Here is a 26,120-nt window from a genome sequence, read left to right as displayed (position 1 = left end):
GGGTCAGGAGCCGGTGTCTTTCAGGTGTGGAGCTGCCGGTCTCATAGGAGTGTCCACAGCCCAGCCTTGGCCACCCCTTGGCCTCTGCCCCCCCACCTCACGAGCAGCCCCTTGTGTGTGTGTGTGGGGGGGGCATGGGGCATGGGAAGGTGGGACGCCTGGGTTCCCACAGGCTGAGTCACAGGCGGCCATCTGGCTCCCATTAGGCCGGGCGGCGGGGGGCTGCGGGGCGGCCCTGTGGCGGGCTGGGGGCGGGACGGGGCAGGCTGTGTGGGAGATGACTCAGGCCCATGATAACAGCCTGTGCGGATTCAGGGAGAGTAAACAGGAGCAGGAGAGGGAGGCGGAGGACGGGAAGAAAGGGAAAATTGTGGCTGGGCAGGGGGAACCCCTCCCCTCACTCCAGCTGCCTCCCCCCCTCCCCCCCCCCCCCCGCCATGCTTCTGCCAGTTTCCTAAGGGAGAAGCAGTAGCTAGTGGCCACAGTGGACCCCTGGCGTAGTGAGGCCTGGGGTGGAGGGCAATGGGCAGCTGGGAGAGGAATGGGACAGAGGGGCGTGGAAAGGACAGACAGACTCTAAGAGGTACACGAGGCAGCTGGTAGACAGGTACGGAAAGGCCAGATCTGGGCTGGGCCCCAGGTGAACTGGCCTGTACCATGGGCCTTGAACAAGGGGGTAGACATTCATTCTGGGCCAGATGCATGGAGAGAATGTGACAAAGGCGTGGGGGTGGGGGACAGAGACAGAGCAGAGACAGGAAAAGGGGGAGATCACAGAGTGAGACAGAGTGAGAGACATGGAAGGAGCCCAGAGTCACAGGGAGAACAAGACAGAGGCAGGGGATGGGAAGGGCAAAGAGGGGGAGGGGGAGGGGTGGGAAGACGGCCCAGCAGCTGAGCAGCCATCCTGCCATCGGGGAGCTTCCTGGCCGGGGCCAGGGCGGGCCAGGGCAGTGCCATGGTCAGTCTCCACCCAGCTCTGGGCTGGGCGCGTCCTCGGGCTCCTCCTCATCGAAGTACCTCTCCTCCTCGTCCCGGGCCACGATGTCCAAGTTGTCAAAGTCGGGGTTGTCGTCCACAGTGCTGCAGGGGGAGGAGGCTGTGAGGGCCCAGAGGCCCAGGTGCCTGGAGGCAGCTGCCCGTCAGGTCCACATTGACCCTTGCAGGGGATGCTGGGCCTTTCTGGTCATTGGAAGGTGGGGTGATACACAGGCCTACTCACCAGGATGGTGTTATCTCCATGGGGGGGGTGGGGAGGGGGCAGAGAAGGCAGGGCTGGTTGGTGACTGGTAGGGGAGGGAACTGCCTGGCTCCAGGGTGAGGAGGTCACCCCAAGTGGCAGGCTTCTCAAGTCCGATTCCACTTCCGATCTGCCACTGGCCTCCATGTGCAGGTGTTACCTCCGGGACCCCAGGGCACCCCGCCTCTATGCTTGCTTCTGCAAGGCCCATCACTGGGACATCAAGACGGGGACTGTCCTTCTGATCTAGGTGCCAGGACACGGCAGGCATGTGGGTCGAATGGTGGCAGACGGGCATGCCGGGCTCCCCTCTCCACTGTCCTTGAGCACTGGGTCTAGGGGTGGCATTGGGCCGGCTCACTTAGGTGCTCAGCCCTCTGTCCACCACCCTGTGGCTGTCCTGTGATGGACTTGGGCTGGAGGATGCAGGAGTGGGCCGGCATGCTGACCACCATGCATGGCCACGCACCGGTCCCATGTTCCTCATGGGCCCGTGGAGGAGCCACCTGTGTGTGGCCGTGGCTTACGTGTCACTGGGGCCCCCACGGCCTGGCCCGTGTTGGGGACCACAAGGTAGACTGACTGGCTTGGGGTGGGGGGGCCAAACCACTTCCCTTTGCTTCCATCACTTTCCCGTATCCCTCGGGCTACACTGGAGTCAGTAACTAAAACAGGGGGGCCTTGGGAAGAGGTGGGGTACCCTGGGCACACCAGGGGACTTAGGGTAGTGGAGGGCTGCCAGGCTGCTGTCACTCTCCAGGGTGAAAATGAGTCGATGTGAGTCCAGTTCTCACATCTTAGGAGGAAACTGAGGCAGGGCTCTGAGACTCAAGGTTGAGCACAGGCTTCCCTGGTTCTGTCTCTGGCTGATCAACACGCCAGGCCTGTCTGACCCCAGCACCCATGCCTGGGAACTCTCCTGGGGCCTTTGAACACCACGACGCAGAGCCATGCTGAATAGACACGGGACCTGCAAGGGGTCTGGGGCCGTGGGTGCTGGCCTGAGGGGGGGTTGCAGGGGGCAGGGCACGGAGCACCTGTAGTCAAAGTCCCCGTCCTTGCCATCCAGGAAACGCTGGTGCATCCGGCTGGTGAACTCCTCCCGCAGGATCAGCCTCTCCTCCGAGTCCGGCACCCAGGCTTCCGAGTCTTTGCTGGACCTCTGGTCTGTGAAGGGAGAATAGGTGTCCACGGGGGCTGCTGAAGGGAGGCGGTGGAGGGGGCTCCAGGCAGAGGATACCCTGGGAATGGATGCCAGGAGTGGGGATCACTCGATTCCTTTGAGGAGTGTGGTTGGGAGGGCACTGGGAAGACACTGAGGTCTCCCTGCTGCTGGCCCGCACCTTCCTCATCACTGTCCTCTTCCTCCTCTTCTTCCTCCAAGCAGGCCTCCTCTTCCTCCTGCTGCTGGAGCAGCCGCTGCTGCAGTTCGCGCTCCTGGTAGGACTGGAGCAGCAGGTCGGAGAGTGGGCAGGCAGGGGTGCTGGGGGAGCCGGGCCGGGCCGCCAGAGGGGCTGGGGCACGGGCACTGAGCTCCTCCTGGGTGAGGTACTGGCCGATGTACTGCTCGTACAGCAGTGGCGCACGGTACCTCATCTGCTCATCGCTGAAATACTCGCCCCCTGTAAAGAGGACATACAGGCAGAGGATTGGTGGTGGTAGTGTCTGAGCTGACAGGGCCCACATCAGCAGAATAAGCCAGAAGTGGCGCTGTGGCTCAAGTGGTAGAATGCTGCCGGGCGCTGGTGGCTCACGCCTGTAATCCTAGCTACTCAGGAGGCTGAGATCTGAGGATCTCGGTTCAAAGCCAGCCCGGGCAGGAAAGACCGTGAGACTCCTATCTCCAATAAACCACCAGAAAACCGGAAGTGGCGCTGTAGCTCAAGTGGTAGAGCGCTCGCCTTGAGCTGAAGAGCTGAGGGACAGCGCCCAGGCCCAGAGTTCAAGCCCCACGACCGACAAAAAAAAAAAAAAGTGGTAGAATGCTTGCCTTGAGCTGAAGAGCTGAGGGACAGTGGCCAGACCGAGTTCAAGCCCCACAACTGACAAAAAACAAAACAAAACAAAAACGAAAATAGATAATAAAAAGGACTGGGGCTGGGGCTCGAGGCACGCGGCCCTGAGCTGGGTCACCAGTACTTCCACCCACTGCCAGCTGCTAAATCCTCTCCCCTGACTTCCTCAGGGTCTGTCTCCACCCCTCTCCCTAGTTCAATCTCATCCTCTCCAAGTCTTTCTTTGTTCAAAACCTATCTCCCAACCTGGGTGCTGGTGGCTCACACCTGTAATCCTAGCTAATCAGGAAGCTGAGATTTGAGGATGGAGGTTCAAAGCCAGCCCAGCCAGAAAAGTCTCTGTGAGATTCTTCTTTTTTTTTGGGTTCGGTTGTGGGGCCTGAACTCTGGGCCTGGGCGCTGTCCCTCAGCTCTTCAGCTCAAGGCTAGTGCTCTACCACTTGAGCCACAGCACCACTTCCGGCTTTTTTCTTTTTGTTTATGTGGTGCTGAGGAATTGAACCCAGGGCCTCAGACATGCAAAGCAAGCGCTCTACCACTGAGCCACCACCCAGCCCCCTCTCCACACCTGTGAGATTTTTTTTTTTGTCGGCCGTGGGGCTTGAATTCTGGGCCTGGGCGCTGTCCCTCAGCTCTTCAGCTCAAGGCAAGTGCTCTACCACTTGAGCTACAGCGCCACTTCCGGTTTTCTGGTGGTTTATTGGAGATAGGAGTCTCACAGTCTCTCCTGCCTGGGCTGGCTTTGAACCGCGATCCTCAGATCTCAGCCTCCTGAGTAGCTAGGATTACAGGCGTGAGCCACCAGCGCCCGGCTTTGTGAGATTCTTATCTCCAATGAACCACCAGAAATCTGAAGGTGGTGCTGTGGCTCAAAGTGGTAGAGCAAAAGAGCTCAGAGACAGCGCCCAGGGCCCCAAAAAACAACCAACCAACCAAACCTACCTCCCAGGCTCTCCCCATGTGTCCCTGCTCTTCCCTCCCTGCCTCAGTCTCTCCTCTCTCCCCCTCTTGCCCAGGTGCCCTGCGCACCTTGGATGAGCTCTCGCAGGGCTGCGTAGCGTCGGTTTCGTAGGCGGGTCCGTAGGGTGCGGGGCCGGGCAGTGCCCTGCCGGGCCACCTCGGCACAGTAGAAGTCTGCCCGGTGGTCACCACGCAGGTGGCCAAAGCAGGCCAGGTGCTCCTCCCGGAGGCCCGTGCGGAAGCGCTCCAGGAACACCAGCGGCTTCTCGTGGTACAGCTGGCTCAGCACGGCCACCTTCTCGCGCTCCGTCAGGTCAGGCTCGCCCTGCTGCTGGCTGCACACGGGCAGACGGCTGGCAGCCACAGCTCGCAGCATGGCATTCACTGCTGCGTTCTCAGCCCCGGGAGTGTCACTGTCCAGAGCCTCTTGAGGGCTCTGTGCCACCTCCTCCTTGTCCTGGGGTCTGGATGGGACAAGGGTCTGGCTCAACTCCCCCCAGTATCCAGGTTTGGGCTCTGCACAGCCTGAGGAAAATGAGGGGGGAGGGTGTTGTTCGTTAGTTCAGAGAGAAGAGGCAGGGGCAGAGGAAGGGAAGGCATTAGAGGAGGGGTCTGTGTGCTCCTCCCTGGGTTGGCTCACCAGTACTGGGTGCTGGCTGTGTCCTGGGCCTGGCAGGAGGGCTCACAGTGAGCGAGAGGCTTTTTTTTTTTTTTTTGGCTTGAACTCAGGGCCTGGGCGCTGTCCCTCAGCTCTTCAGCTCAAGGCTAGCACTCTACCATCTGAGCCCTGTAAGGTCCACCCCTGGATGGCAAGCAGACTCCACCCTCCTCGCAGCAAAGTCTCCACCCATTACCTGCGTTACCTAGGCAACTGGGACACCTGGAAGAGGTCACATCTGCATCCGCTGAGGTCACATCTGAATTTGATGTGGCCACACCTTTCCCCGCCCATACCCTACATAAGGCCTAGCCCAGGCCCAGACGCTCTCTTACTCTTGCTCTTCTTTTCTGCTCTCACTCTTGCTCTTGCTCTTCTTTTCTGCTCTCTCTCTCTCTCTCTCTCTTGCTCTTCTTTTCTGCTCTCACTCTCTCTCTTGCTCTTGCTGCTCTTTTCTTGCTCTCTCTGTTCTATTCTAGCTCACTCTCTGTTCTTTTCTTGCTCTCTCTCTTTCCCAGCCACGTGGAGTGCAAACCTTGCCTGGTCCCAGCAGGTCTACCCCTTCCCTGAATACCACGTGAGTGCTACTGTTCTTACCCTTCTCTCTGCTCTTTTCTGGCTCTTTTCTCTCTCTTTCCTCTCTTCCCAACTCTCTCTCATTACCAGCCTTTCCCAGCCACGTGGAGTGCCAACCTTGCCTGGTCCCAGCAGGTCTACTGAATAAACCTACCCCTTACCTGAATACCACGTGCGTGCTGGTGCAGTTCTTACTCGGCTACCTCTTTTTAAAAACCTAACAAGCCCCAGCACTACTTCTGGTTTCCTGGTGGCTCATTGGAGGTAAGAGTCTCACGGACTTTCCTGTTCAGGCTGACTTTGAACTGCAATCCTCAGATCTCAACCTCCTAAGTAGCTAGGATTACAGGTGTGAGCCACCAGTGAGTGGCTGAAGCTGACTTAAGTAGGGACACGGACGAGCATAATTACTGAAAACACATAGTGTGCTGTGTTTCCTTGACTTTAGACAAGTAGAAGGAAAGATGAGGGAATGGGAGGGGGTGGTTGCAAACATTATTTTTGTGTGCTGGTACTTGTGGGGCTTGAATTCAGGAGTCACTGGCTATAATCCTAGCAAACTCAGGGGCTGAGATCTGAGAACTGCAGTTTGAAGCCAATTGGGGCAGGAAACTTTTAAGACTTATCCACAATACACCACCAAAAAGCTAAAAGAGGAATTGTGGCTCAAATGGCAGAGCTCCAAACTTGAGTGAAAAAGCTCGGGGACAGTGCCAAGGCCTTGAGTTCAAGTCCCAGGCAGGCACGAGAGGCCCAGATACACAAATAAGACAAGCAAATGCAAATGCATTTTAGGTACAGATAAGCAGCCTAAAGAAACATAAAAGGCTTTGGAGTACAGAAAGGGTGTAAGGCCTTTTGAGAAGGCAGGCTGGGCCTCAGACTTGAAGGGAACAGATTTAAAATGGAATGAGGAAAGAGACAGATTGGAACCAGGGGGGAGGTTTGGCCTGAAACAGCATGGGGCGGGGGAAGGTCTAACCTGGGGCAAAAGAAAGCTCAGTTTGGCAGAGGGCAGATAAGGAATTAGGAGGGCTGGTCTGAGAACTAGAGTTAGCCCCGGGCTGAGAAGAAGTTTGAGTCATTTAGGAGTAGGCTGGTAAGGAAATGGGCTAGCCTGGAGCACAGGAAACGTTCATTTCAGGGGAGGAAATGGAGAAGAAGCCATAACAAGTGACTGTGGACACCGTGGTGGCCGGGCAGGAAGGGCTGGGAGCAGGTGTCCCACTATAAAGAGCCCCCCTTGGCGTTCCCAAGGAGTTACTTCCTGGTGGCACCTCGCGACTCCCTCCCGCGGTCTCCCCCTGGCCAGCACCTCACCTTCAACAGGCTCCCTCGCTGCAGCCGGAGCAGCCCCGGCCTCCATGTCACACCTCTCCGTCCCGTCCACCGCCGCCGTGGACTTCGCACAGCGGTCCGCCCGCCCGCGCTCAGCTCCCACTTCCGGGTGCACCCACTCCACTGGTCCGGTGCTGCACTGCACCCCGAGCGGTACCAAAGTTCCGGCTCCAGGGCGGACTTCCTTATTTATGTGCAAGCTCACCTTCTCCCTTGGCCTGTGGACCTTCCAGTCAAGAAGGAATGGAGCTGAGATCCTTCGGGGTGTGCTTAATATTTGGGATGGTCGGCTGAGAGACCACTTTCCAAGACTTGGGGCTGTCTCATTTTTATTTTTTTGCCAGTCCTGGGGCTTGAACTCTGGGCCTGGGCGCTGTCCCTGAGCTTCTTTTGCTCAAGGCTAGCACTCTACCACTTGAGCCACAGCACCACTTCCAGGTTTTTTCTATGTGGTACTGAGGAATCGAACTTAGGGCTTCATGCATGCTAGGCAAGCACGCTACCACTGAGCCACATGTTGTCTGTACATATTTGAGCTCTTTTTAGACCTCTTGTGTATCTCCCATTTCTTCAGCACCTCAAGGAATGTTGTACTAAGCCTCAACTACTTGTGCCAAAATAGGCATGCAGCTGGTGGTATCAGAAGTAGAACTTCCCACTTTGTGTGCCCAATCTCTGGAGGAAGTCTGCAGCTGTGGAGGAACAGGGGTGGCAATTGCCCTATGGGATGGGTGAGGACTCATATTCAGGGTCTGTGCCCAGACATCGCCAGGCACCAGTGGCCAGGGCTAATGGACATGGCTGAGACCTAAAAAATGAGCAGCTGTTGGCATGAGAAGGGTCTTAGGCAGGAGACATAGGTAGACGAACATAGGTAGTTCCTGTTTTTTTTTTTTTTTTGGTCAGTCATGGGGCTTGAACTCTGGGCCTGGGTGCTATCCCTGAGCACTTCAGCTCAAAGCTAGTGTTCTACCACTTGAACCACAGTGCCTCTTCTGGTTTTCTGGTGGCTAATTAGAGATGAGTCTCACGGATGAGTCTTCTGCCTGGGCTGACTTTGAACCATGATCCTCAGATCTCAGCCTCCTGAGTAGTTAGGATTACAGGTGTGAGCCACAGGTGCCAGGCAGGTAGTTCCTGTTTTAAGTCCTTCAGTATGGCCAGGAAAGATTCTAAATTGATAGGGCAGGATTGGAGAGCCCCACAGAAGCCCAGGCTGGCCATGTATTCAGGATCTACCTACCTCCACCTTGTAGTGCTGGGACTATACACATGCACCACTACACTCCACTAGACCCTTTCATAAATCTTTAGGCAAAACCCTAAATGTATGCAAATTTCCCAAGCAGAGGCCCATGGCAATGACAGGTTCCAAAAAGGAATGGTGATTTCTTAGGAAGAACCACTGGTCTGAATTTCAGTCCAAGAGGGCAAAGCCACTAAGGGTCACCAGGTGTCAGATCATGTGGACCCTCTTAAATCCTATTAAGTGGTTTTAGCTTTATCCTTCAGGGACTGGGCAAGAGGATCAGAGTAAGGACTTGGGAGGAAACTGGGACTGGCTAAGAACAGAGGAAGAACTTCCTCAGTCTTACTGAGTCGTGGACAGCAACCAATAATTCATGTGTGGAATCTACAGATGCACCAGCAGGAAGTGTCAGCAGAGGGCGCCATTGAGCAGCACCTGCACAGAAATGGGACTTTTCCAGACTAGGGGACCCAGGCCCTCTGCCCTCATCCAGCCAACCCTGGCTTATGTTCAGTTGGCTCAACCCAGCCCCCTCTTGCTTTTGCAGATTTCCAGGGCTCCCAGCTCCTAACCTGAGAACATATGCCCTAGGGACAGAGAACGAAAGTTGCTAGGAGGACAATGGCCATAGGAATGGAGGTGCCGCACAAGAGGCCTAGGAAACCTGGTGCTCACACTGCCCAGATGCTCAACAGACCCTGGCTGGTGCTCTGTGGAACTGGAGATGAGAACAGGGCTAATTACCTTGTTAGGACAAGCACCTAGCATGGATTGCCTGAGAAATGAGGCCCCTAACAACCAGCCTATATAGCACAGGAGACAGGAAGTCTGGCGCTAAGTACAAGCCCACAAGCCTTGCCCATGCCCAGGGTCAGGTGATACCTGGGGATGGCCTCCACAGAGCAGTCTGCTCCCCATCCCGTGGCCTCATCTGTGTCTGCTGTGGGCCTCATCTGTGCCTCAGAGACTTGAGCCACTTTCAGGGTCTTGAGCCTGCTTCCTTCTTCTAGGAGCTACCATCTCATTTATTCAAACAAAACAAAATGGGGCAGAAACATTTCTTGGTAAATGCGGCGTTGTCAGGAGCTTGTTAAAACACCTGGGAGAAGGGGGAAGCAGGACTTGGGATGGATGTAGGAAAGCCCTGGGCTCTGGCACCGGGGAGAGAGGTGCCCTGCCCCCCCATCTTCCCCTCACCCTCTCACCCATTTGAGCCCCCCAGAAACTACCAGGACACCTGGAAGAAAAGGTTTCAAGTTCAATAGTCACACTCTCTCCAAATACAAAAAAGCAGTTACAATTCAACCGAACAAAGAAGCTCGTGTGCAAAGTCACGGGAGACTGAGACATCGTAGAAAAAGTTAGCTTCAAGATGGTTTTGTGGTTTTGTTTTTTTTTGTTTCGAGGGTGTGGCTCTTCCTCGGTCACCTGAACTCAGCAAAGAAATGGGTTATTTTGAAGGATCAACGCCGACCCACAGTAAAAACAGACAAATTCTAAAAATTAAAAAAAAAAGCATAATTACCAAAAAATATGTCACTGCTTCCTCCCTCCACATTTTGCTTTTTAAACTTTTTTTTTTAAAGTTTTTGATTTTTTTTTTTTAATCCTGAAAAGTAGACAGTAAAACAGCTCCTGGAAGAATTTACAACCAACTGCATGAAGGGGCTGGGCTGGGGGTGTGGACAGGCAGGTCCCCCCCAGTCACTGAGACCAAGGCGGAAGGGGCACTCTTTAGTCAAAAAAGAGATGGGGACTTGGGGGGTGGGGGTGGGGGAAAGAGGAGGAGGAAGAAGGGAAAGTGGAAGGGGGGGGAGATAAACAGAAAATAAAAGGTCATTGTTGCCTATCTGAATCCAGAGAAAAATGCCTGGCCTGAGGTGGGCAAGAAGCCCCCTGGAGGAAGGTGGCTCAGGACGCCCCGTCCCCCCTGGAGGAAGGTGGCTCAGGACGCCCCATCCCCTCTGGAGGAAGGCAGCCCAGGACGTGCCGTCCCCTGCGGCCCAGGACCCACAGGGGTGGGGAGGGCCGGAGCAGGCGGTCAGTCAGGCAGGCAGGCGCTGGTGGAGGAGTCCTGGCCTCCGCTACTGTGTGCTGGTGCCGCCAGGTGTGCTGCCAGAGTAGCTCCCGTAGTCGTAGCTCCCATAGTATGGTGGCCACTGGCCCTGGTTCTGATAGTACTGGTTCCATTGCTGGGCGTACTGTGGACAGACAGAACACGTGAGCTCTGCCCAGCAACCCCTCTTCCCCAGGGCCCACATATGGGCACCATGGGAGGATGCATGATTGAGCCGATGCTGCGTGGGGGCATTGAGGAACTGAATGGCTGGCCGGCCCAGATCTGGACATAGTCCTCAAATCAGTGAGAAGACAGCTATAGTGGGCATGGGATGGGGGGGCGTGGGCCTGAGGCAGGACTTCACTGCTGACAGCCAGCGAAGATGTGTTTACATCTGGCTGAATTAGACAAGGGCTTATTTGAGGCCAGCCGACTGCCTACCATTTTAGGGCTAAGGCAGGTCCTTCAAAGTCCTGGGGCCCCTGACTGCACCTACCTGCTGATACTGGTTATAGGCAGGCTGTGGATAGGTCTGTGCTGTGGGAGGTGGTGGAGGGGTGTAGGGGGCCGGGTTGTAGTTGCCATAGCTCCCATAGTTGTAGGCAGGTGGCGGCGGAGGTGGAGGCGGTGGGGCTGTGTAGCCCTGGCCGTAGCCTGCCTGGCTGTAGGGTGGCTGGCTGTAACTCGGCTGCAAGTGGAGAGAAACACCAAAGCTGTGAAACTGCTCCTAACTAGACTGGAGGGGATCAGCTCGGCCCTTATCTCTGAGACCCATGGGGAGCCAGGAACAAGGCTTCACTTGGGAGCTGGCTTCATTTTCTTTTTTTGTCAGTCATGAGGCTTGAACGCTGGGCTTCGGTGCTGTCCCTCAGCTCTTCAGCTCAAGGCAAGCGCTCTACCACTTGAGCTACAGCGCCACTTCCGGTTTTCTAGTGGCGTATTGGAGATAGGAGTCTCACGATCTTTCCTGCCCGGGCTAGGCTGGCTTTGAACCACGATCCTCAGATCTCAGCCTCCTGAGTAGCTAGGATTATAGGCGTGAGCCACCAGCGCCCCGCTAGTTGGCTTCATTTTCTATAAAACAAGGACCACCATATACCTAGCCTTTGCCACTGCCTTGAATTTCCAACGAACTCAATAAACACTCAATAAACGCCGGTAGTGGAGAGTTGAGATTTTTGGAGTGTCTGGATGTGGAGCCCCGCCCAGAGGCAGCTAGAACCTCAACAAGGCGCAATCATGGAGCCAAGGTCATAGAACCGAATGCCAAAGCCTTCACCACTGTGGTACAGTGCCACGGCACCTATCAGGGCCAGTAACCTGGGGAGGCACAGGTAGGAGCCCAGGCACCACCCCAGAAATAACAAATGGAAAAGGGCTAGAGGCATGGTTCAAGTGACAGTGTACTAGGCCTGTGAGTTCTAACTTCCCTAGTTCTAGTCCTTTGGGGGCCAGGTAAGGCTCATAGGGGGAGAATCAGCAGCCAGGGTACTGTGGGGCTGGGAGGAAGGTCTTCTGACTTTTGGCATAGGAGGAGGCTGCCAGGCAGGGCTTGTGAGTATAGCCCAATGGGATGGAGTGGTGATGTATGAGGGAAGACAAGGTCTGGGGCCAGTGATCAAGCACCCAGGACGTGAGTGTGCTGTGGAGGGCAGGTTGTAAGGGGAAAGCAGTTGCAGGCAGGTTGGAGGCAACCATGCACAGGTGATCCCCTCCGATTGGTCCCCTGCCATGTGAAAGGCCAGGATGGCCCCTTACCTGCGGGGGGCTGTAGCTGCTCATGGTGGGGGTGCTGGTGTTGGCGCTGGAGCCTGGGATGCTGCTGTTCTTGTAGCTGCCAGGGCCCGGGGGGTTGCGCACAGGGCTGTAGCTGGGTGGCGGCGGCGGCTGCTGGGGTGGTGGCTGTGGGGGTGGCGGCTGCTGGGGTGGCGGCTGTTGCTGGGGCGGCCGGTTATAGCTGCCTCGGTTGTTGGAGTTGTTATCCCGGTTGTTGTTACCCCAGCGGTTCTGGTTGTAGCCACCACCTCCGCTGCGGTTGAAGCCTGGGTTGGAGACCCATGAGAGCCTGTCATTCTTAGGGAGCACCATGGGGGTCCTGGCGACCTTGACCGTGGGCTACGGCTGGACTGTGACCACACCCCAACAGTTGTGGAAGGAGCTGGGAAGAGGGGTCAGGAAGCAGGACAGGGTGCACAGGGTGGGGTCCAGGGTGAGAGAACACGACGGTTGCATCCCGTTCATCTTGGCTGCGCATGGTGGCTTTGGAGCCCTTTCTTTTCCTGTTCTTTCTGGTCAGAGCCCTTATTCAACTCTCTCATCTCTTTCATGTCCCCAGCAGCTTAACTGGGGGATCTACTAAGGTATTTGGGTCCCAGCTGCATCATCAGAATGCCTTGGCACAGCACTGAAATGGAGCAAGGCTCAGGACGTATTTGTTAAGTTATAATAAAGACACTTCGAGGCAGAGACAGTGGAGGGAGGATGCAGATTAAATTCTCTAACCCCGGCCCTGTGCCAGGTCCCGAGGTGGGACCCAGGACCCCTGGAGGAGTATTGGGGCACACGAGTGGGCACAGGGGTTTTAGAAGCAAGGCCAGAGTCCGATCCCTTACCTCCGCGGTAGTTGCCCCCTCCACCGCTGCCGCCTGCTCGGTTCTGGAAGCCTCCGCGGTTGCCTCCAGGAGGGCCTCGGCTGTCGTAGCGCTGGAAGCCGCTGCCACCCCCACGGCCTCGGAAGCCACTGCCACCCCGGTTATCAAAGCGCTTTTCGGGGGGTGGCCCGGCCCTGCGGCCTTCCTCGTTGTACTGCCTCACCAGCTTGTCCGCCTCCTCCCGCTGCAGCTCCACGAACAGCACCTCATCCAGGAAGTCGCCCACGTCGGGCAAGGTGAAGTTGGCTAGGGAAGGGGCGGGGAAGGTCAGTCCCCTGGCAGCTATCCCTTCCACAGGCAGCGCGATGGCCCGCCAGCGGGGACAGGAGGAGGGCACGGACAGTGAAGGAGATAAAAGTTAAGATGGGGCCTTAAGCCCTCAGTTTGCTGTCAGAAGCTGACAAAAACTCTTGCCTCAATTTCCTGAAGAGCTTGCCCCGCTCCTGGCCTCACTCGTGGGCGTGACTGGGCAGGTGGACCCATGTCCCTAGTTATTGAGAAACTGACATTCTCGAGCAATCCACCCAGGGCTCCCCCACCTTTTCCCTGAATCCATCTAATCTAAAAACAGTTCCACAGACCCAGCAGGAACAAGAGGATGGGCTAGGAGTGTGGCTTAGTGGTAGAGTGCTTGCCCAGCATGCATGAAGCCCTGGGTTTAATTCCTCAGTACCACATACACAGAAAAAGCCAGAAGTGGCGCTGTGGCTCTAGTGGTAGAGTGCTAGCCTTGAGCAAAAGAAGCTCAGGGATAGTGCCCAGGCCCTGAGTTCCAGCCCCAGGATTGGGAAAGAAAAGAAAAAAAAAAAAGAGGAGGGGACAAATCCACAGAGGAACCATGAGTGGGCAGGGACACTGTGGACACAGCCCCAGGGAGCTGGTCACTGCTACCTTTCATTTCCAAGACGGCGTGATCCGGGACGTCCTTCCCCTCCTCGTCAGTCCGCTTTATTGTTCGGTCTTTTAGGTCTTCATCAGTAGGACAAATGACAATGGCTTTCCGCTGGAAGCCTTCAAATGGTCTCATTTTTCGTCTCTGGGCTGACCCATAAACATTTGTCTGCAACAGGGAGGAGAGGTGGGTTTGTTGCTGTAGTTTTCCTCGGCAGGAATTAAGTAGGGCAGCGACGGGAGGTGTCCACAGCTAGCCTAGGCTTTGCCTTTCCATCCTGTTTTTACTACTCCCTTTCTCTAGGCTAACGGTGCTCTATGTGCTCATAGGAAACTAGCCAAAAGTTCATCTCTCACCCACTTTGTGCCAGCCCTACTTCCCAGAGACAACCTGGACTAGATTTTATTTATTTATTGTTGGTTATGGGGCTTGAACTTAAGAGCCACAGTGCCTTTTCTGGTAGTTCATTGGAGATAAAATGTCTCATGGACTTTCCTGTCAGCCTGGCTTTGAAATGCAATTCTCAGATCTTCCTGAATAGTTAGCATTACAGGCCTGTGCCACTAGCACCTGGCCTTTGGCTTATTTTTCGGTCGTGGGGCTTGAACTCTGGGCTTGGGTGCTGTCCTTGAGCTCTTCAGCTCAAGGTGAGTGCTCTACCACTACAGCCATAGCATCACTTCTGGTTTTCTAGTGGTTTATTGGAGATCAGAGTCTCACAGACTTTCCTGCCCATGCTGGCTTTGAATCATGATCTCAGATCTCAACCTCCTGAGTAGCTGCGATTACAGGCTTGAGCCACTGGCGCCTGGCTGACTGAATTTCTTAAACAGTCTTCCACAAACACTTCTGTGGGTCCTTGACACGAACAGAATTCTATGGTATACACTCTTCTGAAGTTTTTTTTTGTTGGTTGTGGGGCCTGAACTCTGGGCCTGGGTGCTGTCTCTGAACACTTCAGCTCAAGGCTAGCGCTCTACCATTTGAGCCACAGTGCGACTTCCAGCTTTTTCTTCTTATGTGGTGCAGAGGAATTGAACCCCGGGCCTCATGCATGCAAGAAAGGCACTCTACTGCTTAGCTACCTTCCCAGTCCCCCTTTATTTCCTCTTGAGATATGAAGCCCAGGCTGGCCTGGAAGTCACCTGATGCTCAGGTGTCTGTGGAGTGCTGGTATACAGCGTGTGCTGTTATAACTCTGTGGGGCTCCCCTTGTGTTGCCCCTTCCTCCGTGAGCAGGTGCGGGCACAGACTGGTGCACTAGAACACATGTATATGGCCATAGCACCAGGTCCTTTGGGACCAGTCTCTGTGAGCTGGGCCACAGGGCTTCTGGACTCCATCAGCCTCTAGTGACAGCAGGTTGGACTTTAGAAGTCCAACCTCACTTAGGCAGTCCCGCAGACTGGCTGGAGGCAGGGCCTGATCCTACAGGGATATCCTCAGGGTCGTTCCAAACCAGGAACCTAACAGAAGCGAAGCAACTGGTTAATTGTATCTGGAAAACTCTAGTGGCTCTGACATGTGACAAGGGGAAGAAGTCAACAGAGAGTGGATTTGAACACATGGCTGACAGGACAGAGGTTGTCACAGGCTCTGAGTGAAGTTTTATGAAGGTTCCTTTTCCAGGACCCAAGGAGCAGGCCAGGGGCTCCGGCTAAGACATATGGGAGACCTTGGCCAAATGTTCCCTAAATCAACTAGAGCCTGGTCCAGACACTCATGCGGGGCGGGGGTGGGTGGGGTGGGTAACTCCTCTCCACCCTTGAACTCCAAGTGGGGGTGTTGCTCCCAGGGCGGTCAGCATGAGCCTAGGAGAGGCCACAAAGGGTAGAAAAAGTGAAGTCCTCCTTTCCACTTTCCCCCTCACAACTCTACTACTTCCTTGAGCAAAGTCAGCTATTCTCCAATATCCCAAGGGGACAGAAGAGGGGAGGCTGTGCCAAGATGGCTGTCCCTGTGGCTCCTCAGGTACCGGGGAATGCAAGGGCCCAGAGGTCCTCCAGGAGACACGGGGCAGGGACCTCCCCTGCCTACCCTGGTTTGGATGGGAGAAGAGGCGACATGGCGCCAAGCACAAGTGCCAGTGGCTGGCTTTCCTGGAGGAGAGGGACTTGCTAGCTGCTGGCGGCTGTTACCACAGCAAACACGGTGAGCTCAGAGCCCTGGGGCCAACCCGGCACAGCTGTGGTCACCAGGGCCTGTTGCCAGGAAACAAGCCAACAACAAGCTCAGCTTTTCCAGTCCCACCCTGCCTGAAGATGGGGAGAGAGAGAGGAGGGGGGGGAAGAGAGAGAGAGAAAAGGGGGGGGGGAGAGAGCAAGTGAGTGCACATGCCCAGGCCGTGTAGGTCCCCTGGCTCTGGACTGTGGCTAACCCAAGAATTAGGTGAGAAGCTGGAGAGCTGGTTTTGGTGGGTGGCAGCTGGAGGGGAGATACCGCAGGCACAGTGACTGGCTGCCACCTTGAGCTCTTTGGCAGGACCATGGGCCATCACACTCAACAGGGCTGGGTGGAGAGCAGACCTAAGGTGAGTATGGTGGGTTTGTATGGGCTCCAAGAGGTGAAGGGCCAGCAATGGAGAAAGAGAATTGGCCAGCGTGGGGAGCAGAGCAGGCTGTGTGCTCTGGGGACAGGACGAGGTACAGGAAAGACCTAGTGTGTCAGCTAACCGGGGAGTACCTGCACCTGGGCCTCCACGGCAGGACCTGACCTGAGGCTCTAGCCTCCCTTTTGGAAATGGCACTGAGCCCAGGAAATAATTACGTGTGGCAAAGCTGGCCAGGGGCCTGCTTTGACTCTTCCTTACCCACACACTTTCTTCTCATACCCAGAATTTTCTGGAACCCTAATTTTAGGGATTGAGGCCAAACAGGTCAAGATTCTCTTTCTCTAATCTGAATGGTTTAGCTTCAGGCCTGGAATTCAAAGCCTCTGTGCCTCGCTATGGGGAAGGGCGTTTAAAACTCTCCTCCTCACCTGCAAAGATCAGGGCCTTTGCTTTGCTACTGGTCTGAATCACATGACTAGATCACCTGACTCACACAGCTCTGTCCTGGGAGCCAGCAGCCCTGAAGAGCACAGGCACATTTGGTACAGCCCAGGTCCTATCTCCGAACCAGCTGGCACCAGCTGTAGCCTTCACAGTGCTCTGCTCCTATGTGCCTGAGCACTGCAGAAAACCAGGACAGGCCACCTGGGCAAGACTGTTAGACAATCCATTTGGAAACCCCTTCCATTGGGCCACAGGTTTGAAGTAGATTTCATAGCTGGTTTAAGCAGTGAGTTGAGGAAAACAAATCAGGCCAGGAATTCTTTTTAGGGAATTCAGAGGAGGATCGTCAAAGTGTTAATAGCCCCACTTGGCCATTCAGGATGAAACCAAGTGTTTTTTAAAAAGAATTAAGTCTCTAAAGAGAAACAGGTAAAGTAGCAGGCTGGTTAATGGAGGAACTGAGCTGGAGGAGTAACTATGACAGACTGGCCCCAGCTACGTGGTATAGGGTCTCTATCCCACATTAAAGGCAACATGGTCCCTTAGAGACCTTCAACAGGGCTAAGGAGCCAGGTCCCCAGGGTGGGCATTGGTTTACAATGTGTTGGCACACGTTCTTAGCATGGAGGCAAGGCTCATTCACAGCGCCACCCTGGCACTTTGGGAAGCCCGCAGGACAGATGTTTGTGAACATGTGGACGTCATTACTTGGGGACAGAGATCCATTACCATTTTGGGAATGCTGAAAACCATGAACCATATTCCTAGCCAATCTCCAAATTGCTGAACCTCAAGTTGGGCCACACCTATGGTGTAAATGGCATGCTCCTAGATTGGTGAGTGGGGCCACTAGACTCTCCAGTGGGCACCCTAGGAGACTACGAGTCACAAGATTGAGTTAGCACCAAAAGCACATGACCAAGAAGGGGTAGAGCTGGGGGCGAAGCACTAGTTTGTCAAGTTCAGAGATTTCTATCTTGCCTATTTTACTCTGCGGCTCACACTAAGGTTTGCCAGGCTGATGCCTATAATCCTAGCCATTCAGGAAGCTGACTTCTAAGTGGTTCGAAGGCAGTCCAGGCAGAAAAGTCCATGTGAGACTCTTTATCTCCAATTAACCACTCAAAAACTGGAAGTGGGGCTGGGAAGGTGGCTCAGTGGTAGAGTACTTGCCTCCCATGCATGAAACCCTGAGTTCAATTCCACATAAACAGAAAAAGCTGGAAGTGGGCACTGTGGCTCAAGTGGTAGAGCATTCATTAGCTTTGAGCTGAAGAGCTGAGGGACAGTGCCCAGACCCAGAGTTCAAGCCCCACAACCGACAAAAACAAAACAAAACAAAGTACTGGAAGTGGTGTGTGACTCAGGGGGTAGAATCCTAGTTTTAAGCGCAAAGAAGCTCAGGGATAGAGCCCAGACCCTAAGTTCAAGCACCACCACCACAACAAAAAGAAGGTTCTTTGTTAAGCTAGTTGACCTGGAATTTGCCCCCCTTCCCCTGCTGCACCACCCCACCCACAGGCTGGGCTCCCCCTGTACAGCATTGTGTTTACCTGCACCCTCATGCAGGGCTGACTCTGAGTAGTATAGTTACTCCAGCATTATGGGGAGAAGAGAAAAGGACCAGAGGGGGAAGTCCCAGGTAGGCGCCAGGGCCCCTCTCCTCTATTAAGTACCTGATCGAGGATATAGTTGCGCTTCTTGCGGGCAGCGATCTGGATGAGGCGGTTGAGGCACTGGGTAGCCTGCTGGATCAGGACGTCCCAGCGGCCGGCATAGTTCCGCTGCCGGCGCAGGCCCATCACCTGTGGGCAGGAGGTGATGAGGACCAAGTGGCCCAGGGCAGAGCAGAAGCTAGGGGGTATGCGGTGGCTGAGTTGAGTCCAAAGGCCCCTCTCTTACCCTCATCTTATCCATGATGGCATTGGTACCCAGGATGTTATACTTCTTGGAAGGGTTGGAAGCTGCGTGTTTGATGGCCCACGTGGTCTTGCCGGCAGCAGGCAGGCCCACCATCATCAGAATCTACAATGACAAGAGAGGAATGGGGGGATTATCAAAGAGCAGCAGTGAGACATAACACCACCATGGCTTGCTAGGGACTGTGGACCCCAGAATTGCTTCTGGAAAATGGAAGCAACATCTCTACTTCATAGAATAGCTACCAGGATCCAAACACACGATGCTTACCCAATTCTCAGCACAAGACCCACACTGGGTGAGCACCAGTCAGACCCTGCCAGTAGGCATCAAGCACCCTCCAACAGAGACAATACAGGGATGACCATCAAGTGGGACTGGCCCATGGAGAGGGCAGAAAAAGTGGCACAACTGTGGAGTTGAACTGGAGCCCGAGGTATGCCTACAAAACCACATGTTCCATCTGGAACCCAATAGACATTTGATGGGGCATAAATACCCAACAAGGGGAATGATTTGTTTCTGAGGCCACTCAAATAATGTTCAAGACCAGGTATGCTGGTGTATGCTTGTAGTTCCAACTACTTGAGGCTGAGGCAAGAAGATCATTTAGTCCAGTAGTTCAAGGCTAGCCTAGGCAACACAGTAAGACTTCATTGTAAAAAACAAAACAAAACAAAAAACAAGCCGGGTGCCAGTGGCTCATACCTGTAATCCTACCTACAAAGGAGGTTGAGATCTGAGGATCACAGTTCAAAGCCAGCCTGGGCAGGAAAGTCTGTGAGACTCTTTGTTTTTATTTTTTTCTTTTTTGGGTCTGGTCATGGTGCCTGAACTCTGGGCCTGGACACTGTCCCTCAGCTCTTCAGCTCAAGGCCAGCACTCTACCACTTGAGCCACAGCGCCACTTCCGGCTTTTTTCTTTTTGCTTATGTGGTGCTGAGGAATTGAACTCAGGGCGAGTATGCAAGGCAAGCGCTCTACCACTGAGCCATCTTCCCAGCCCCCATGTGAGACTCTTATCTCCAATTAACCACCAGAAAACTGGGAGTGGCGCTGTGGCTCAAGTGGCAGAGCACTCTCCTTGAGAGCTGAAGAGTTCAGGGACAGCACCCAGGCCCAGAGTTCAAGACCTATCACGTGACAAAACAAACAAACAAAAAAACCCCAAATGGCTTTTATGTAGGAGGAAAAGCATACAAAGATAGAAATGTTAACTGAAAAGGGCAGAATGCCAAAGTTATGAGATGTCAATTATGAGCGTGCATAAAAAGATAAAGAATTAAGATAAACTCTGTAACTTTGTTCATTTTTTTGTCCGTTATGGGGCTTGAATCAGGGCCTGGGTGCTGTCGGTGAGCTCTTTTGCTTAAGCCTAGTGCTCTACCACTTTGTGCCACAGCACCCACCATGTATTCTGGTGGTTCATTGGAGATAAGAGTCTCATGGACTTTCCTGCCCAGGCTGGCTTTGAACTGCAATCCTCAGATCTCAGCCCGAGTAGCTACGATGACAGGTGTGAGCTAGTGCTCAGAAACGTATCTTCTAGCACAAAAAAAAAAAACCACTTGTAAGAAAGGCACCAAGATCTAAAAACAGGTCATCAGTGTAGCACTAGGAGCCAAGACCGTTGTCCTTCATGTTCCTATGCAGTCTTGGTGGGGGAGGGTCCATATTCAAGCTCCCCTTCTCCCCCCAATACTGGGGACAGAGTACACTTAACTATGAAGTGTCAGGATCTCTCTACTCTCCCATTTCTTGCCCTACCAAGGAGGCAGTGTGACTGCTTCCTTCCCTCTTTGGCATAAGCCACACCAATGCCCTCACCTCCCTTCTCAGAGGAGGTGGGAGAAGACGCATTTGCCCTCAAAGTCACTCATGTGGCCAGCTTGTCTTCCTTTCATAGTGCCTGGGCAGCAGCATCTCCACTGGCCGGCCACAAGGCAACTCTGGAGAAGGAACCACACTCACCTCACACTCTGCCTTGCTCTTTGGTCCAACGGTGCCCCGGATCCTCTCTCCAAGGGGAAGGTGCTGGATGAAAGTAAACCCTGGGAGGACAGAGCAGTAGGGCTCTGCCCGCTGGCCAAAGTTGAACTCCACTGCGCAGTTCTTCACCAGGACATGCGGGTAGAGGGCCTGCCCTCCCAGGGCTTCCTTCTGGATTCGGAAGGCGATGCCCATCCACTTTCCATTCTTGGTAAAGGAAAGTTCCACATCGTTTCCACATTCAAAGTCCTAGGAGAGAAAGAGGGAGTTTGAGCCAGACATGGTAGTGCCTATTTGAAAGAGGCAGGAAGATCTCAACGTGTGCTACATATAGCAGGACTGCCTCCAAAACACAAATGCAGGGGCTGGGAAGACGCTCAGTGGTAGAGTGCTTGCCTTGCATGCATGAGGCCCTGGGTTTTATTCCTCACCACCACATAACCAGAAAAAGCCCAAAGAGGCGCGCTATGGCTCAAGTGGTATAGCGCTAGCCTTGAGCTGAAAGAGCTCAGGGACAGCGCCCAGGCCCAGAGTTCAGGCCCCACGACTGACAAAACAAAAAACGAAAAACAAAAAACAAAAACAACCCCCCCAATGCAAACAACTAAAACTAAAGAAAACCTAAGGATAGAAACTGTCCACTGTGAGCCTAAGACCCTGGAGTCACAGAAGGGGAAGGTGACACGGAGGGAAAACATGGCCCACTGTCCAGCTCAGAGAAGCGGGTGGGGGTGAAATAATTTAGGATGCTCCAAGCATCTGTGCCTGGTGCCTAGGCCAAGTCAAATATAAAGGAACAGGCATGCTCTACCCTGACGTCAACACTGACGAGGGAGGTCTACAAAGATGAAAAAGGAAGGAAAGCCGAGTCCAGCTCTGCAAATGCATGCACCTGTGTATTCAATACACATTCTTCAAGTTCCCACTTTTCCTTGTCCACATGCCTTGTGGTGACCTGAGCTACACAGAGCCTAGGAAGCAGGTGGAAACCAGACAAGGATTCTACACCATATCTCAGCAAGAACCCCTCCCAATGCAAAGGTCTCTGAAGAAGGAACCAACCCATAAGCCAAGTGTGAGCAGCCAATGGAAATGAGGCAAGTTGGGGGAGTAGGAGGGACTCCTCGATTGAGAGAGGTACTGCACATACAAGCTCCAGTGAGAGAACACCCAGTCAAACAGACTGAAGCACAAAGGTGATGGAGAAGTTTTGCATACAGCTGGAGAACCATGAAGTGACCATATCCATCCATCCATTCATCCATCCACTTATCCACCCACCCATTTGTCCAATAGTTGTTTGTTGCTGTGGTTTAGTGGATCATGTACTGTGGCCTTGGACAAGTTTTTTTCTTTTTCTTTTGGCCAGTCCTGGGGCTTGAACTCAGGACCTACGTACTATCCCTGAGTTTCTTTTACTCAAGGCTAACATTCTACCACTTGAATCACAGCATCACTTTAGCCTTTTCTGTTTATGTGGTATCAAGGAATTGAACCTAGGGCTTCATGCATGCTAGGCAAGCATTCTACCACTAAGCCACATTCCCAGCTCTTTAGAATTTTTTTTTTAAACCAGTCCTGGGGCTTGAACTCAGAGCCACAGTGCCACTTCTGGCCCTTTCTGTTTTACTCAAACCCAAGGTTTTATGCATGTTAGGCACATTCCCAACGGACAAGTTACTTTCAAGTGCACAGGATTTTCTTGGACTTGGTTTAAACACAATCAACATGTGAATATAAGCTATGAACACAATGTGCTAGGCACTGAGCTAGCTGTGAGGGACTAGAGGTATCGTGGTGGGGGAGTCACCCCCTTTTTTCCCCACAATATGTGAGGGGCTCTCAAAGTCACTTCTAGTTTGGATTTGATAGCAGAATTTCAAAAGAAAATTATTTTTGGTTTTATTGGTGTGTGTGTGTGTGTGTGTGTGTGTGTGTGTAGGGTACTAGGGATGGAATCCAGATTCTTTTTTTTTTTTTGTCAGTCGTGGGGCTTGAACTCTGGGCCTGGGCGCTGTCCCTCAGCTCTTCAGCTCAAGGCAAGTGCTCTACCACTTGAGCTACAGCGCCACTTCCGGTTTTCTGGTGGTTTATTGGAGATAGGAGTCTCACGGTCTCTTGCCCGGGCTGGCTTTGAACCGCGATCCTCAGATCTCAGCCTCCTGAGTAGCTAGGATTACAGGCGTGAGCCACCAGCGCCCGGCTAAGGAATCCAGGTTCTTCTAGTAAAATCTTTACGAAATGAGCTAAGTTCAACCACAGTTGTTTTGAACAAGGGAAGGACCTGGTCAAAATTGTGTTTTAGAAAGGTAATTCTGATGCAGGAAAGAAAATTACTGCTAAGGAAGCTCAGCTAAGGAAGTTGGCAAGCTGAAGCAAACTACAGGGTCTGATTTCTGCCATAAAAGTACAAGATGAAGCTGGTCACTGGTGGCTCACACTTGTAACCCTAGCTACTCAGGAGGTTGGAGATCCGAGCATCGCAGTTTAAAGTCAGCCCAGGCAGGAAAGTCTGTGAGTGAGGCTCTTATCTCCTATTGGCTGGCTATGCAGGGCCCCCCACCCCGCTATGGAAGCATACAGCATGTGGCGCTAGCACTCACCGCAAAGCAGCCAATCACATCGTTCTCTGCGAACTTGTCTCCATAGTTCTCAAAGCGGCTGTTAGTAGACTTCTTCCCTGTGCCTCCATAGCCGTAGGAGAAAAGCTCTTCACCTGAACAAGAAAAAGGCAGGGGAGGTTCCACCTTCCACCGCTACAGTCACAACCACCACACCTCAGTGCCTAGGTGTCAGCCAGCACCCTTCCCATGTATCAGTCCTCTTGCGCTTCCAGAAACAAAACCACAGCAGCACCCCAGTATAGATGGCATTAGTAGACCGACTGCATGTTGAATGGCACAGGGAAGGGTTAAGTCTTGGCTCAGTCTTCTCTACCCCAGTACCTCCCCCCTTCCTTCTTTCTAAATTTTCCCTTTCTCTGCAGAGTGCTTGACTTCAGCTTCTGCTTCCTGACCAAGCACACTTAAACATATCAAGCCAACCAAAGTGTGGTGCTGAAGGGTTTCCTTTCAACTTTTTCTCCCCCAATCTCGAAAGACAAGAGCAACCGAATTTACTAAAATTCAAGACAATGATTTTTGTCTTCAAATATAAAAAGCATTGTGGTCCCACCATGAATTTTTCCCCTGGTGGTACTAAATTTGAACTCAGGGCCTTGTGCTTGCTAGATAGCCATTCTACCACTTAAGTCATGTCCCAACTCCTTTTGCTTTCTAGTGTCTCGCTTTTTGCCTGGGCCAACATGGATTGTGATCCTCCTATTTATGCTTCTTCCATCCCTGGTATATAACAGATGCACACCACTGTGCCCAGCTTTCTTACTGAGATGGGGGTTGCATGGCCAACTGCCTTCTCTGTTCCCAGGGTTGGCCTGGAACCACAGTTCTACCTACTAATCTTCATCTCACAAGTAGCTAGGAGTACAGGCATGTAGTACCACCATGGTGCCAGCTCTGTCCCCCTTTTCAGACTAGATCAGGCTCTGCTGGGAAGTACACAGGGCTGAGGAACTTATTTTCAGTATGGTGTTGAGGGCAGGAAACTGATCTTTTCTTTTAAAGAAGGGGAATAGTTTTCTGTTTTTGTTTTTTGGTCCGGGGGGCCTGTACTCTGGGCCTGGGCCCTGTCCTTCAGCTCTTCAGCTCAAGGCTAGTGCTCTACCACTTAAGCCACAGAGCTACTTCCAGCTTTTTTTCCCCTGCTTGTGTGGTGCTAAGGAATCAAACCCAGGGCCTCATGCATGCTAGGCAAGCACTCTACCACTGAGCCACCTTTCCAGCAAGGGGAATAGTTTTCTGAAGACCATCTTGGACTTTCCTGTTAGCTCTTCATAGAAGGATTACTCTAGAATATTAGTCCTTCCAACTGAAGCCAGGCTGCCCGTGGACAGGAAGAACGTCCTTCTGGGCCAATACTGGGAGGGACGTTCAGGAGCCTTGAGGACCCAGGGGCCAGGGGCAATGCTCTCTCCTCAGGATGACCTGGCTGACTTCTCCTTACCTAGCTGGGTGCTGCAAGAATCCAGGGACCAGCCAATACGGACAACATGGGGGTCAGGCTCTGTAGAAGGAAGGTGCTTCACGGAGATTTCCTCATTGATCTGAGGACAAAAGACAACAAGGCTCATGATGGAATTTCTGGAAGCTGGTGGGTTATGAGGAAATAAGAGGAGGGAAGTTTATTAGGCATTAACCAACTAGCAATGGCTACAGTGGCAGGGGAAGAGGCTCTGAAGTGCCTGTGGCAGAGAAAACTAGGGCCTCCTAAGGGAATGAGAGCATGCAGGCCAGGGGTGTTTCAAATAGGGATTTTTCACTTTTAACCCTTCCAGGGGAAAAATGAACTATCAAAATATTTGAGAGGAAGATAAATGTCTGTACAGGGCAATTTAACTGTCTCTATCAAAACTAAATTAACCAAAAGCTGGTGGCTCATGCGCACAAACCTAGCTACTCAGGAGATTGAGCCTGGAGGATCACAGTTTGAAGCCAGTCAAGGCAAGAAAGCCTGTGAGACTCTCATCTACAAGTAACTGCCCTAGAAAGCTAGAAGTGGAATCTTGTCTCAAGTGGTAGAGCACAAGTCTTGAGAGAGAGAAAAAAAATCTCAAGGGATAAGGCCCAGGTCCTGAGTTCAAGCCCCAGTGGCAGCACAAAACAAAAAGAGAAAAACTAAACACAGGTTGGAAGGGGTAGCTCAGTGGTAGAGCCCCTGAGTAGTATGCATGAAACCCTATGTATGATTCTCAGCACCACAAAACCAACGTCAAACAGTGCTTTGTAAGTCAGCACTTCTAGTTTAGCTTACAGATACACTCATGCATGCAAGTTTGTATATATGCAAGGAAACTCAATGCAGCATTGGTTTTTTTATATTTACATTTGTAAGTCAGAAAGAACCATCAACAAGACACTGGTTATGTAATAGTACAATCTTAAAACAAATTACAGGCAGCAGTTACAGAGAACAGGCAGGTCCAAGTACACTGCTGGGGAGCAATGCCTAAGATATTCAGTATTGAGTAACAAGTGTGTGTGTATGTGGGGCTGGGGGCACACACACCTTTTGACTTGGTCTCTATGTCTGAGGCCCAACTGCTTACTTAATATACCTACCCATCTTTACTGTGGCCTTTGGAAAGTTCATTTCACCGGCTGGGGTGTATTTTAAAACTGTGAAGTAATAATCCATGGTGAGAGCACTGTGTAGCTGTTGCGTTTGGGGTGTTAAGACCCAAGTCTGATACAGCAATATCTGTTCCTAAAACTACTGGAAGATACTACCAAAAGTCTTTCTCAAACATTTCTGTTAGTTACTCCTTATTAAAGAAAGAGCTTGTGGGGCTGGGAAGGTAGCTCAGTGGCAGAGTGCTTGCCTTGTATGCATGAGGCCCTGGGTTCAATTTCTCAGCACCACATAAGCAGAAAAAGCCTGAAGTGGCATTGTGGCTCAAGTGGTATAGCGCTAGCCTTGAGCTGAAGAGCTCAGGGATAGCGCCCAGGCCTAGAGTTCAGGC

The 26,120-nt window shown here is 53.0% G+C and overlaps 2 protein-coding genes across 4 annotated transcripts in view; both read right to left on the bottom strand.

Moving 5' to 3' along the window:
• Positions 1 to 437: 437 nt before the first annotated feature.
• On the bottom strand, positions 438 to 6,872 carry Ccdc97 (coiled-coil domain containing 97). The gene is made up of 5 exons (XM_013036104.1): positions 6,770 to 6,872; positions 4,285 to 4,740; positions 2,584 to 2,862; positions 2,278 to 2,407; positions 438 to 1,083 (listed from the first exon to the last, which is right to left on the bottom strand). The coding sequence occupies exons 1-5, from the start codon at positions 6,813 to 6,815 to the stop codon at positions 963 to 965; spliced, it is 1,032 nt and encodes a 343-aa protein (XP_012891558.1). The 5' UTR covers positions 6,816 to 6,872; the 3' UTR covers positions 438 to 962.
• Positions 6,873 to 9,281: 2,409 nt separating this feature from the next.
• Hnrnpul1 (heterogeneous nuclear ribonucleoprotein U-like 1) overlaps positions 9,282 to 26,120 on the bottom strand; it is a 28,894-nt gene continuing 12,055 nt past the window's right edge. For all 3 annotated transcript variants that reach the window (XM_013036113.1, XM_013036114.1, XM_013036115.1), the window contains exons 6-15: positions 24,605 to 24,704; positions 23,146 to 23,258; positions 20,525 to 20,791; positions 18,536 to 18,658; positions 18,310 to 18,438; positions 13,638 to 13,806; positions 12,708 to 12,992; positions 11,854 to 12,137; positions 10,592 to 10,783; positions 9,282 to 10,237 (exon numbers count right to left, since the gene is read on the bottom strand). In XM_013036113.1, coding sequence (XP_012891567.1) covers positions 10,121 to 10,237; positions 10,592 to 10,783; positions 11,854 to 12,137; positions 12,708 to 12,992; positions 13,638 to 13,806; positions 18,310 to 18,438; positions 18,536 to 18,658; positions 20,525 to 20,791; positions 23,146 to 23,258; positions 24,605 to 24,704 — 1,779 coding nt within the window. In that variant the 3' untranslated portion in view covers positions 9,282 to 10,120. The remainder of the gene's footprint in view (positions 10,238 to 10,591; positions 10,784 to 11,853; positions 12,138 to 12,707; positions 12,993 to 13,637; positions 13,807 to 18,309; positions 18,439 to 18,535; positions 18,659 to 20,524; positions 20,792 to 23,145; positions 23,259 to 24,604; positions 24,705 to 26,120) is intronic.

The sequence above is a fragment of the Dipodomys ordii genome, unplaced genomic scaffold (assembly GCF_000151885.1).
Source record: "Dipodomys ordii isolate 6190 unplaced genomic scaffold, Dord_2.0 Scaffold249, whole genome shotgun sequence".
Classification (NCBI taxonomy): domain Eukaryota; kingdom Metazoa; phylum Chordata; class Mammalia; order Rodentia; family Heteromyidae; genus Dipodomys; species Dipodomys ordii.
This window is presented reverse-complemented; position numbering and strand designations above follow the sequence as displayed.

Bases quoted from the DNA above. Each gene is read 5' to 3' on its own strand.
- Ccdc97 (XM_013036104.1), bottom strand. From the start codon at position 6,815: ATGGAGGCCGGGGCTGCTCCGGCTGCAGCGAGGGAGCCTGTTGAAG. The intron at 2,863-4,284 runs GTGCGCAGGGCA...TCCTCTTTACAG, and splicing joins CCTGCGAGAGCTCATCCAAG to GGGGCGAGTATTTCAGCGAT. The intron at 2,408-2,583 runs GTGCGGGCCAGC...CTCCCTTCACAG, and splicing joins AGAGGACAGTGATGAGGAAG to ACCAGAGGTCCAGCAAAGAC.